At 52.0% G+C, this 11,775-nt stretch overlaps 2 protein-coding genes across 2 annotated transcripts in view; one reads left to right on the forward strand and one right to left on the reverse strand.

Annotated features, from left to right (window-relative positions):
* The window catches only part of AARSD1 (alanyl-tRNA synthetase domain containing 1), a gene marked incomplete at its 5' end in the record, with an annotated part of 9,785 nt that extends 9,030 nt beyond the window's left edge, over positions 1–755 (forward strand). Inside the window, one exon of the mRNA XM_015421808.1 lies at positions 567–755. Coding sequence (XP_015277294.1) covers positions 567–702 — 136 coding nt within the window. The remainder of the gene's footprint in view (positions 1–566) is intronic.
* Positions 756–1,725: 970 nt separating this feature from the next.
* On the reverse strand, positions 1,726–9,772 carry LOC107119344 (glucose-6-phosphatase-like). The gene is made up of 5 exons (XM_015421810.1): positions 9,555–9,772; positions 8,572–8,681; positions 8,384–8,489; positions 5,319–5,434; positions 1,726–2,237 (listed from the first exon to the last, which is right to left on the reverse strand). Exons 1-5 carry the CDS (start codon positions 9,770–9,772, stop codon positions 1,726–1,728), a joined length of 1,062 nt encoding a protein of 353 aa, XP_015277296.1.
* Positions 9,773–11,775: the final 2,003 nt, after the last annotated feature.

Below are 11,775 nucleotides of genomic sequence, written 5' to 3' on the forward strand. Positions count from 1 at the left end.
GAGTGATTAACACATGGAATTCACTGCCACAGGAAGTGGAGGCGGCCAGAAGCATGGACGGCTTCAAAAGGGAATTAGATAAGCATATGGAGCAGAGGTCCATCAGTGGCTATTAGCCACAAGGTATAGATAGGGGCTTTGGGGCAAGTGATGCTCTGTCTTCTTTGTGGTTGGGGGGGGGGCAACAGTGGGAGGGCTTCTAGTGTCCTGGCCCCACTTGTGGACCTCCTGATGGCACTGGTATTTCTGGCCACTGTGTGATAAAGAATGTTGGACTGGAGGGGCCTTTGGCCTGATCCAACATTGGCATCTCTTATGTTTTTATGTTCTTATGAAGGGCGGTCCCTGGAGGGACAGTCTCTCGTCTGTGTGTGTGTGTGTGCGTGTTGTGTGTGGCCATCCTTGGAATGTTCCTGCACTGTTAGGGTGACTTGAGAGAGCGTCCCTCTGGCCCTCCCAAGTCTGAGAACAGATCCACCAGCTTGGAACCCTGCAGAGCCGCAGAGTGGAGGAACCAGCCCCGCGGGGCTCACTCACCCCCTTCTCTCTCTTGTTCTTCCCATAAGGGTGGCGGAACTCCTGGAAGGGAAAGGAGCCGGGAAGGGTGGCCGCTATCAGGGCAAAGCCACACGCCTGAGTCGGCGGGAAGCAGCCCAGGCTCTCCTCTGGGAGTTCGTTAACCACGGCGGCTCAGAGCCGTGAAGGCTGGTCCAGCCCAACGTCCCCCTCAATTAAAACAATAAAGTGGCTCCTCTTGCGTGTGCGTGTGTGCTCTGTGTATGCTGTCACCCTCGAGAGAGGTGGCCAAAGGTCTGATTTTGTAGAGGGGCACTGCTGCCCGTGGGAGTGCTCAGTGTTCCCTCTAAGCTGAGTGAGTGTGAGCCAGCTCACAGTTTTTTAGCCTCCGGCTCACAGATTTTTGTCTCCGCTCAGGAAGGATGGGGCTCCAGAGCAGACTAATTCATGCAGCAGCCAAATCGCTCGCTCACAACTTTAATGCCAGGAGCTCACCAAGTAGAATTTTTGCTCACAGGACTCCACAGCTTAGAGGGAGCCTCGGTGGCAGTCCTTCGTGCAGGTGAGGGAGGAGAGGGGAAACGAGCCGTGTTCTGGACACAGCTTCCCTCTAGCCCAAGAGGTAACTTGCAGAGCTGCCCTGCCAGGATTCCGAGACACCTGCTTCCTTTGCAGCTTGGTCCTTCCTGGGGCCGGGCTCTCTGCCAAAGCCGGCACGCCCCAGGTCTGCTGTGCCTCTCCCTTTCTGACCACTTCGGCGGTGCCTCTGTGGATTCCCATTCAGGATGGGAGCTTAAAGACCTCTTAACCTTTACGGCCCCCTTGCCAGCCCTCACAGGGCAGTCAAAGCGCCACAGCAGGCAAAACACGCAGAGAAAAGGGACTGAGAAAAGGTCCTTCCGTGGGGGCGACCCCAGGGCAGCTACAGCCACACTTAGCATACGGGGAAGAAACGAAGCCGTCCGGCTGGGTCGGAGGGAGGCTCTGTGCAGCCCGGGATCCTGTTTCCTCCAGTGACCAGCAGATGCTTCTGTAAGGTCCACAGACGAAGCACGGAGGGAGGAGGCCCTCGATGGCACGTGGCGGTCCCGTGGAGGTGTGGTGGCCAGTCGGCGGCAGGAGCAGGACTGAGAGCCCCCTGGCCGTCCTCCGCGCATCCTCTGACGACTCGCCTGGGCTGGGGCTGCTCCACTCCCCGTCTTGCGTTCCCTACGAGTCTTTCTTCTCTGCCTGCCGGAGGAGCCAGGAGATGCCCCCGGGGATCAGAGCCACGGCACAAAGTTGGGCACAGGCGCTCTTGCAGAAGGCGAGGACGTAGAAGAGCCGCTCCCTGTCTGTGGGGAGTTCAAGGGAATCAAAGAGATGCAGGACGAGCAGGGAGACCAAGATGCAGCTGAGGCGGAAGCTCCACCGCCGGCCTGGCTTCCCTTTGCAACTTTCTGCATGCAGGGGGGAGTGGAGGCCAACCCCCAGGCCAAAGAGGATGCCCAGGTTGCGAAGCAGGCTGGCAAATGGGGTGGTGTCGATATGGACCCACTCTGGCCGTTCGCACCATTTGTTGGCCTTCTCCAAGGTCCACAGGAGGTCCACGCCCAACATCTTGAGCAGCAGGTAGAAACCCAAGGCAAAGCCGAAGAGGAAGAGGGTGGTGCCCACGTATCGCCACAGGGTGGTGTTGTAGATGAAGCGGACATGCGCAAAAACCTCTGCCACCACCATCCCTGCAGAAGAGGGAAGTCGTTGAATGAGTGGAGGATGCATGGTATCTACGTGTGCAACGCCCTTGGAACCAGAGAATCACAGAGTTGGAAGGGACCTGCAGGGTCATCTAATCCAACCCCCTGCACTATGCAGGAAATTCACAAATACCTCCCCCCTCCACACCCACCGTGACCCCTGCTCCACGCCCAGAAGAGGACAAAAACCCTCCAGGATTGCTTCCTGTCCTCAAAGTGGCAGTCAGCATTTCCCTGGGCGTGTAAGAAAGGGCCACAAGAACTAAGCCCTGAGGCAGCCCTCCCTGCCCCTCCCTCTCACAATCTGCCGAAGTTCACCCAATCAGCATTGCTGTCAGATGGACATTACTTATTTATTTATTTAGTTAGTTATTATTTGTATTTATAGCCCGTCCATCCCGCAAGCGGGCTCAGGGCGGGTAACATCGTAAAAAATGGACAAATGATACGATTAAAATTAAACAAATAATAAACATTGAAATTCGATCCCATTTCTGGCAGTCACTGGTTCTACGGTTCTTTAGCATATTATTTGGGTTGATGGATAGGTGAGAGGTGACGACCCCCTCAGGGAGGCCATAGAGAGACGTCCACTGCCTCAACCAAAGGCCTGGCCGGACAGCTCCGTCTTGCAGGCCCTGCGGAATTGAAGAAGATCCCCACAGGGCCCTAATCTCAACTGGGAGCCAGGGCAGAGGGAAGACGGACGTCCTTTGGGCCAGGGACCACCCGGAGGTGTTAATCCATAGAGTGTAATGCTCTTCGGGGCGTATATGGGAAGAGGCGGTCTCTCAAGTATGTGGGTCTCAGGCCATATAAGGCTTTGAAGGTGATTACCAACATGTAAGGGATGAGGAGCAATGGTAAGCAATGGTATTCCCAGTAGTCATGTATGGCTGCGAGAGTTGGACTATAAGGAAGGCCGAGCGCCGAAGAATAGATTCTTTTGAACTAGGGTGCTGGAGAAGACTCTCGAGAGTCCCTTGGACTGCAAGGAAATCAAATCAGTCAGTCCTAAAAGAAACCAACCCTGACTGTTCCCTGGAAGGCCAGATAATGAAACTGAAGCTCAAATACTTTGGCCACCCAATGAGAAGGGAGCACTCACTGGAGAAGACCCTGATGCTGGGAAAGATTGAAGGTCAAAGAAGACGAGGACGGCAAAGGATGAGACGGTTAGACAGTGTCATCGATGCAACGAACATGAAATTGAGCCAACTTCAGAGGACAGCGGAAGACAGGAGGGCCTGGCGTGATCTGGTCCACGGGGTCGCGAAGAGTCGGACTCGACTGTGCGACTGAACAACAACAAAGGGATGAGGGCTGAATGAGCCTATAATTTGCTAAGCCCCGATGATTGGAAGGGGGCCATGAGTTTGACAGGATCCATCCTTGGAGGAGGAAGGTAGCCTGGTGGGGGTAATTGCCGGCAGCTGCAAGGCCTGGTTATCTCAAGGGAGTGGCAGTAGCCCAGGTCGTTAGATGCTGATTAACCTTTCAGGAGGCGCCAGAGTTGATAAGCTGCCTCTGGAGATGGAACTGGATTCTGTCCTATGGTGATTTGCCACTGAACTGTCTATGAGGACTTGTGTTATAAGAAGCTGCAGCTTCCCTTTTTAGAATTGCCAACGTACCTTCACATTCAAATGTTTTACTGCCAACTGCTCACAGGTTGGATGATTTCTGCACTGCGTACATCCTGAGTGTTTGAATGTTTTTATTCAATTAAATGAAATGAAATAAGCCTTTTAAAGGTATTTGCTGTGTGCTGAGAGTTTCCTGTCTGCTGGCTAGCTACAAACTTATCTACTGAAGCGAATCCCAAGGTCGGTTGGACCTGAAACAACACCTTGAAGCGAATCCGGAAGTCAACTGGCAACCGCCCAAAGTTGGAAACAAGATAGAATTCCAGAGGTTGGAGAATGGATAAAGAAGTTACTTTTTATGGCTGAAATGGACAAAGAACTCCATGTCTGATGGAGTTTTATTTAGAGGGGGTGATCAGCAATACAGCAGAAAGTTTTCCATGCCATTCTGGTTGTGTTCCTGATCAGTGTTCCCTCTAAGCTGAGTTAATGTGAGCTAGCTCACAGTTTTTTAACCTCTGGCTCACACATTTTTGTCTTAGGAAGGATAGCTTCAGAGCAAGCTGCTTTAAGCAGTAGTCAGTAGGCAAATTGTAAGCTACTGGCATGAAAGTTTGCTTACAAGACTCCACAGCTTAGAGGGAGCATTGCTCCTGATCCATATGTCGGGAGGTCGCTGGCAGAGACCCCCCGACTACGCAGGAGCAGTCCCCCTTAGCTCCAGAGGGCTTACCCAAGATAGTCAACGACCATTTGAGGGAGGTCCCGGGACCCTCTGGAACCAACCCCGGCGGGGAAGTAGCTCAGCTAAAGGAGGAAGACAAGGAAAAGGAATACATTGGGGATCGAGGCAAGGGTTTGATAGGAGAGAGGAGGGGTGGCAGGGCACATAACGCAGGGACCTGTACCCAAGGGATACGAGACTGGTGTGGGCACTTTAAGGACTGGGTGTGGGGAGGTCAGACGAATGACAAACTCATTGTAAAAGAAATAAAGAAAAGAACAGGTGACCTCGAGGACGAATGATGGGGAGGTACGATGATTAGGAGCCAGGTGGATATAACTGGGCTCTACAATCGACTCCCCATGGGTGCGAGACGAGAGAGAGAGAATATGTCAAACCCATCACTGAGAGGAAACCTAGTTCCAATTTTCTAAATGAGCTTGTCACCCTGGCTGACCCTTGCAGTCCGATCTCGAAGGAGATCCACGGAGAGGCTGACAAGGGATATAAAAGAAATGTGATAGATGTGAAATGTGTATTATCCTAATAAAAATTTGCTCTAACGGAAGTCAGCTGGCAACCCATGCAGTTGGTGGAGCACCTGCCGGATGTGAGCCCGCACAGGCGTCGATGTCAGCAGGCGCGCCGCCGCATTTTGCACCAGCCTCTGTTTGAAAACCTCCAAACACACACACACACACACACACACACACACACACGATTTATTAATTAAAATCCAGCCAAGGAATAACTCACCTGAGACTACCCCGGAGATCACCTGGTGCGGAAAGTGGGCCGCAAGGAAGACGCGGGATAAACAGACGCACACCTGGACAGCCCAGAATCCTGCCCAGAGGAGGCCACGCAGGCACCTGGGGGGAAGGAGGAGGAGGAGAAGGGTTGGTTCGAGCATTTGCACCACTCCACCATCGAGCTGCGGTGGCTCAAGTGGTTAAGACGCTGAACTGCAGGCTGTGGAAGGTCGGTCGTTCAGCAGTTCGAGACCCGAGTGTGCCGCATGACGGAGTGAGCTCCCGTCTCTAGTTCCAGCTCCTGTCAACCTAGCAGTTCGAAAGCAAGACATTGCAAGTAGATAAATAGGGACCACTTCAGTGGGAAAGGAACAGCGTTCCGTGCGCCTTGGTGTTTAGTCATGCCAGCCACATGACCACAGAAACGTCTTCGGACAGCGCTGGCTCTTCCGCTTGGAAACAGAGATGAGCACCGCGGCCCTAGAGTCGGACTCGACTGGCTTTCGAGCAAGGGAGACCTTTACCTTACCATCGAGACCTGTCAAACCTTCAGTGCCCAGCACCACACCTGACAGCTTTAAAAAAAAATTAAGAAGAAGAAGAGATTGGATTTATACCCCGCCCTTCACTGGGAGTCTCAGAGCGGCTTACAAACTCCTTTCCCTTCCCCTCCCCACAACAGACACCCTGTGAGGTGGGCGGGGCTGAGAGAACTCTGACAGAAACTGCTCTTTTCCAAGGACAGCTGTGCCAGAGCTTGTGACTGACCCAAGGTCACACCAGCAGGTGCAAGTGGAGGAGTGGGGAATCAAACCTGGTTCTCCCAGATTAGAGTCCGCGCACTTAACCACGACACCAAACTGGCTCTCTAATTAAGTACTGTAGTCACACTGAGTGGTAAAGTGATGTTCTTGGCAACCGAGATCAAGTCATTCCCCATTACTATGGCCGTGTGTGAAAGCTGGCAGGAAGAAAGCGGGTTCCTTTGAGATGTGGTGTTGGAGGAGAGCTTTACGGATCCCGCGTGGACCGCCGAAAAGACAAATGAGTTGGGGTTCAAGATCAAATCAAGCTGGAAATCTCCCTAGAAGCTAAAAAGACTAAACTGAGGATTATCATACTTTGATCCCGTTATCGGAAGACAAGAATCACTGGAAAGGACGGTAATGCTAGGCAGAGTGGAAGGCAGCAGGCAAAGAGGACGACCCGACAGCAGATGGAGGGACTCAATCAAACCTGAGCAGGGCCGTTCACATTTTCAGACCTTTTGAAGGACATGAATTCATAGCGTCACCGTAAGCCAGAAGCAACTTGACAGCAACTTACCACTCACAATGTACTTAAATATCATCTTGTCGCCCCTTTGATCTAGGGGAGCTGTCTTCAGACCATGGGTCGGGAGGACCCCCATGTGGGTGCCCCAGTCCTACCAGACAGGTCGCAACCAGTGTTCCCTCTAAGCTGAGTGAGTGTGAGCTAGCTCACAGTTCTTTAGCCTCCAGCTCACACATTTTTGTCTTCGCCCAGGAAGGAGGGCTCCAGAACAAACTAATTTATGCAGTAGCCAAATTGTTCGCTCACAACTTTAATGCCGGCAGCTCACAAAGAAGAATTTTTGCTCACAAGACCCCACAGCTTAGAGGGAACATTGGTCGCAACCCCCTGGAGAGCTGCTCCTTCTGCAGAGGCCTGCTGCTCATGCGCGAGCCAGGACAGAATGTTTCCCGCCTCTGTTGATGGGATGCAGGTAGCGTAGCGCATCAGGACTGCGTGGCAGGGTCACGCCAGGGTGGAAAAGATTCCTCCCTTACTCTAACCTGTGGCTTGTTTCTTGGTCTATGGCACACCTCCTGGTCTCCTGCTCCTAGCTTTCTTGGTCTGCCGCCCGCTGTCCCGGCCCCAACAGTGGTTTCCTGTCACATGGCTATAATGTCTCATGCCGCTGTCTGGGAGTGAAAGACAGGCTCTGGGTCTGTAAAGAGTCTCGGGTGCAGAGAGGATTGCCCCTCTGCCCCTCCCATGACAGAAATGCGGCGGTGATATATAGTTTGTTTATCTTTTTCCATAACAAAAAAGCAAAGATATCGTCATATGCAACATATTTTTGGAGTTTGCATTACACATTTCCCCCCATCCATCTATCTATTTTTTGCCATCTTTTTTGAAACACGTTTTCGTCTTTCCCTGACGATATCATATTTACTTTGTCCATTTCTTTTATTTCCATAATTTTCATAATTCTTCCCTACCTGGTATTCTATCTGATTTCCAACATTTCGCTATGAGAATTCTAGATGTGGTAAGGATATATAATATCAAACATAGATCATTGTGTTTAATCCCATCTGGTAACATATTAAGTAAATATACTTCTGGTTCCAACTTCAGATTAAAGTGACAGAGGGACAATGAATGACTCCAAAGAGAGGCTCCGAGCTAGTTTGGTGTAGTGGTTAAGTGTGTGGACTCTAATCTGGGAGAACTGGGTTTGATTCCCCACTCCTCCACTTTCACCTGCTGATGTGACCTTGGGTCAGTCACAAGCTCTGGCACAGCTGTCCTTGAAAAAGAGCAGTTTGTGAGAGTTCTCTCAGCCCCACCCACCTCACAGGGTGTCTGTTGTGGGGAGGGGAAGGGAAAGGAGTTTGTAAGCCGCTCTGAGACTCCATGGAATTGCTGAGTGGTCGGGTTAGAATGGATAAAAAGAAGTCCTTCTTCACCCAAAGAGTGATTAACACTTGGAATTCACTGCCACAGGAGGTGGTGGCGGCTACAAGCATGGACGGCTTCAAAAGGGAATTAGATAGGCATATGGAGCAGAGGTCCATCAGTGGCTCTTAGCCACAAGGTATAGATAGGGGCTCTGGGGCAAGGGATGCTCTGTCTTCTTGGTGCTTGGGGGGGGTCAACAGTGGGAGGGCTTCTAATTTCTGGCCACTGTGTGACACAGAGTGTTGGACTGGATGGGCCGTTGGCCTGATCCAACATTGGTGTCTCTTATGTTCTTATGTTAAGTCTCTGTCACCACCTCTCTTCCTGGAATTGAGTCCCCGTGAATGGAGGCCTTACCTGCCGATCAAGGTGTTTGGCTGCAGTGGCGATAGCTGGGCTAGCAGTGCTGTAACCAGGACGTAGAAGACCCCAGAGGACCCCATGGCATGACCGGAAGGGCTACCTGGAGGGGAGGAGCAGGAGGGTCACGGCAGGCGGCAGGGAAGCAGCCTTAGGGAAGAATCAGTTTGCAAGCACAGCCTCACCTGGACCAGTCTCGCAGGTGATGGGGAACTGCTGGATCACCGGGGGCGGGTCCTTGCCGTAGAACTCGGTCTCATACACCCACCAGTAGGGTCTCTGTCCAAAGAGGATCCTGCAAAGAGGGGAGCAGGAACGTGGCCCTTTTGTATTCCGTTTTAGTCACTGGTCGCTAATGGGTTTTTCCTGTCATTTCAGACAGGCCAGTTTTAGTCACCGGCTGCTAGCAGAATTTATTTACCTGTTCATATAAACCCTCATGCGTCTGGCTAACAAAGCATGGTTGTGCCACTTTTGAGGGAAACGGCTTTCTTCCGTTTTCTAACCCTTCTGAATCACTGTAGTGTGCTGTTTAAAATGTCCATAGCACTTCCTACAATGCTGCTTTCCCCCCCCCATCCTTTTTTGCCACGATCTTTTGTGGACCCCCCCCCCGCATTCTAAGTTGAGTGCTATAGCGCTAAACCAATATGGCAGTTCAGTGCTATAGCGGCACTATTGAGATGCCTTGACTCCACTGGTTCCACTGCTTCTGCTGACAGAGTTTTTTGGAAACAGGATGGGGGTGAGTCTTCTTGACCATCCATGTTCATCACCCGACGTCTTGTGCTCTTAGGGACTCTGTATTTACGTGGTATTTTTACCCTCAGTCATTTAGTCCCTAAATAAACACATGTTTTTTAAAAAAATCTCCAAACTAAAGATAAAGCTTGCAACAAAAATGGAAGACTCGTAGAACCATAGAGTTGAGAGGATCCACAGATAATACATTCTGACCTCTTGCCCCAAGTGCAAAACCAGCCTCTTGCCAAATCAACCTGTAAGTTCACCACCACCCCCTTGCCGTGTGATAGGCCGAGAGTAAAGCCAGAGAAGGTATTTGGAGCAAGTGACCCCGGGTGACTCAGGCAGATGATGAGTCAAGCAGTGGCGCGAAAGCCACAACCCCTCAGTCGGGAAGCGCTGCCCCCATGGAACTCACACTCACCACTTGAAAACCAGGTTGAGCCAGTCCCCGATCACGGCCACCCAGATCAGCCGGATCCCCACGGACTCCTTCAGGTGGAAACAGATGGGGAAGAAGACAAAGAAGGTGGTTCGGAGGTCAGCAGCAGCGGAGATGAAGAGGAACCAGTCCCGGAAGCCCATCAGGTTCTCTTGGAGATAGCAGGTGGCCTGGACCCCAGCGCTGTGCAGGAGGTCCATGGCCACGGCTCAGGCTGGGATCTGCTTCCCCCACTGGGGCTCTCGCGCATTTCCCCGGCCTTTATCGCACCTGAAGCCCCTGATCTTTGATCCTTTGCCTCTCCCCTATCCAAAAAAATATTGACAGAAGCTGCACCGTGAAGCAAAGTGTGTGTTTGTTTGCATATCACCCTAGTTGGGCAGGAGTCAACGCCCCCCTCCCACTTCAGAGGGCCCAGCACCCCCACACCCTTCCCAGCTCTTCTCTCAGCCCTTTTCCCCATGGAAGCCCGGGGACCCTGGCTCTGTGGGGGGGCCTGGGATACCCAGGCAGGCAGGGCCGGCTCGAGGTGTTTTTGTGCCCTAGGCGAGGCTGCCTTGTGGCACAGATGCCAACCTCCCGGTGGGGCCTGAAGACCTCTGGAGCCAGCCACCCTTTTGCTACCGCTGCCACCACCTTCTCCCCCCCACAGCTGTCAGACCCAGTGAGCATGCCCCACATGTTCCTGCAGCGCCCTCCAAGATGGAAGAGAGATTTTTCTCGTGCTCCACTTCCAAAGGTAGTTTGGAGGGAGGTGTGTGTGGGGGTCCTGTCTCCAGGCGGGTGATGCTCACCGGATGCCTCTCCCCAATTAGCCAAGTGCTGACACTTGGAGAGCTGCTCGTGGGCTTTTGGCGGTGGGGGGAGGCACAGTTCGGCGCCCCATCCAGGGCCCAGCACTCTAGGCGAATGCCTAGTTTGCCTAGTGGGTGAGCCGGCCCTGCCTGAAATTTCCTCTTTTGCACATCTGCAGAAGGAGGTGTAGAAGTCTTCTGGTCTACTTAGCCCGAAGGCTGATGAACTATTATAGGGCCTTCTGTGCACAGCTGTGCCAAGGGGTCGTGTGGGATGGGAAAGCCCCTTTTAAACAAGCATCCAGAGGTACAGAAGGATCACCCCCTCTGACCTAGCCCTGTCCTTTTAGCAGGTGCTTGATGCACATGTTTCTTGGCATGAGGCTAAAATACTGGGACTATTTCATCTGTATGCTGGCCTAAGGGAATAGAATCAGCCCCTCCCCCAAGGCCGCAATGCTAGGTGAGTGACATTGTACACCCTTTCTTCTAGTTTCCAGACTACCAAGGCTGATGACCTCTGAGACGGCCCATCTGCTAAAATGCCTACAGCAGATTCATAAGGTAAGGATCCTCCCACCTACCTTGGCTAGCTGCTGGTTATTGGCAGTGTAAGAGGGGATGGATCTGACCAGTGGTAGCATGGCAGGAAGTAATGGGGGGGGGGTAGTTTGTCTGGGTGACAAAGTACTTGAACTGGTCCTGACTCTTACCCAGCTTTCCCTAGGCTTCTTGAATACATGAAGCTGCCAAATACAGATTTGGAGCCTTGGTCCATCAAGGCCAGTATTGTCTACTCAGACTGAAGTCTTTCACATCACCTACCGCCTGATCCTTTCGACTGGAGATGTTGGGAACTGAGCGTGGGACCTTATGTATGCAAAGCAGATGCTCTACCACTAAACCACAGTCCCTCTCCCTCCTTCTTCTAGCCCTGCTGGTGAAAAAAGACCGATATCTATAAATTGTTACAGCTTGTGGGTGGTGGTTTTCAGGGAGAAATGGCCCAAGGGGGGAAAGGGTGAAGGTGTCCTTGTGTATGGCTTTCTCTTCCAGCATCACTGTTCTAAAAGAAGTCTCTCAAAACGATAGCAGAACCAGACAAATAGTGTAGGTCCACGCTTAAGTCTGTTTGTTCCCATTGCACTGTTGACTATGCTATTTACTCAAAAGGAGGGCAACCCTAAATGTAAGATGACCATCTAAAAAAAAGTCATCTACCCCCAATCTTTAATTGAAGATAACTGTAACTTGTACGCAACTATAAAACGACTCCCTTTTTTGTTGCTATTTCGATGTCATGTCTGGGGAGGAAACCTGATCTTGCCTTGGAGTACATGCTGTACTTTTCCTCTTCTTTAAGACGCCTGCCTTTTAGGATAGCCAACAGCCGGGGGGGGGGGTCCTTT

Source organism: Gekko japonicus, unplaced genomic scaffold (assembly GCF_001447785.1).
Source record: "Gekko japonicus isolate JY-2015 unplaced genomic scaffold, Gekko_japonicus_V1.1 scaffold5382, whole genome shotgun sequence".
Lineage (NCBI taxonomy): Eukaryota > Metazoa > Chordata > Lepidosauria > Squamata > Gekkonidae > Gekko > Gekko japonicus.

What these genes read in the sequence shown, in the direction of transcription:
- LOC107119344 (XM_015421810.1), bottom strand. Translation starts at nt 9,772, where the DNA reads ATGGACCTCCTGCACAGCGCTGGGGTCCAGGCCACCTGCTATCTCCAA. An exon ending in CTCAACCTGGTTTTCAAGTG is followed by an intron (nt 8,682 to 9,554) that starts GTGAGTGTGAGT and finishes CCCTCTTTGCAG; the next exon opens with GATCCTCTTTGGACAGAGAC. An exon ending in CCAAACACCTTGATCGGCAG is followed by an intron (nt 5,435 to 8,383) that starts GTAAGGCCTCCA and finishes CCTTCCCCCCAG; the next exon opens with GTGCCTGCGTGGCCTCCTCT.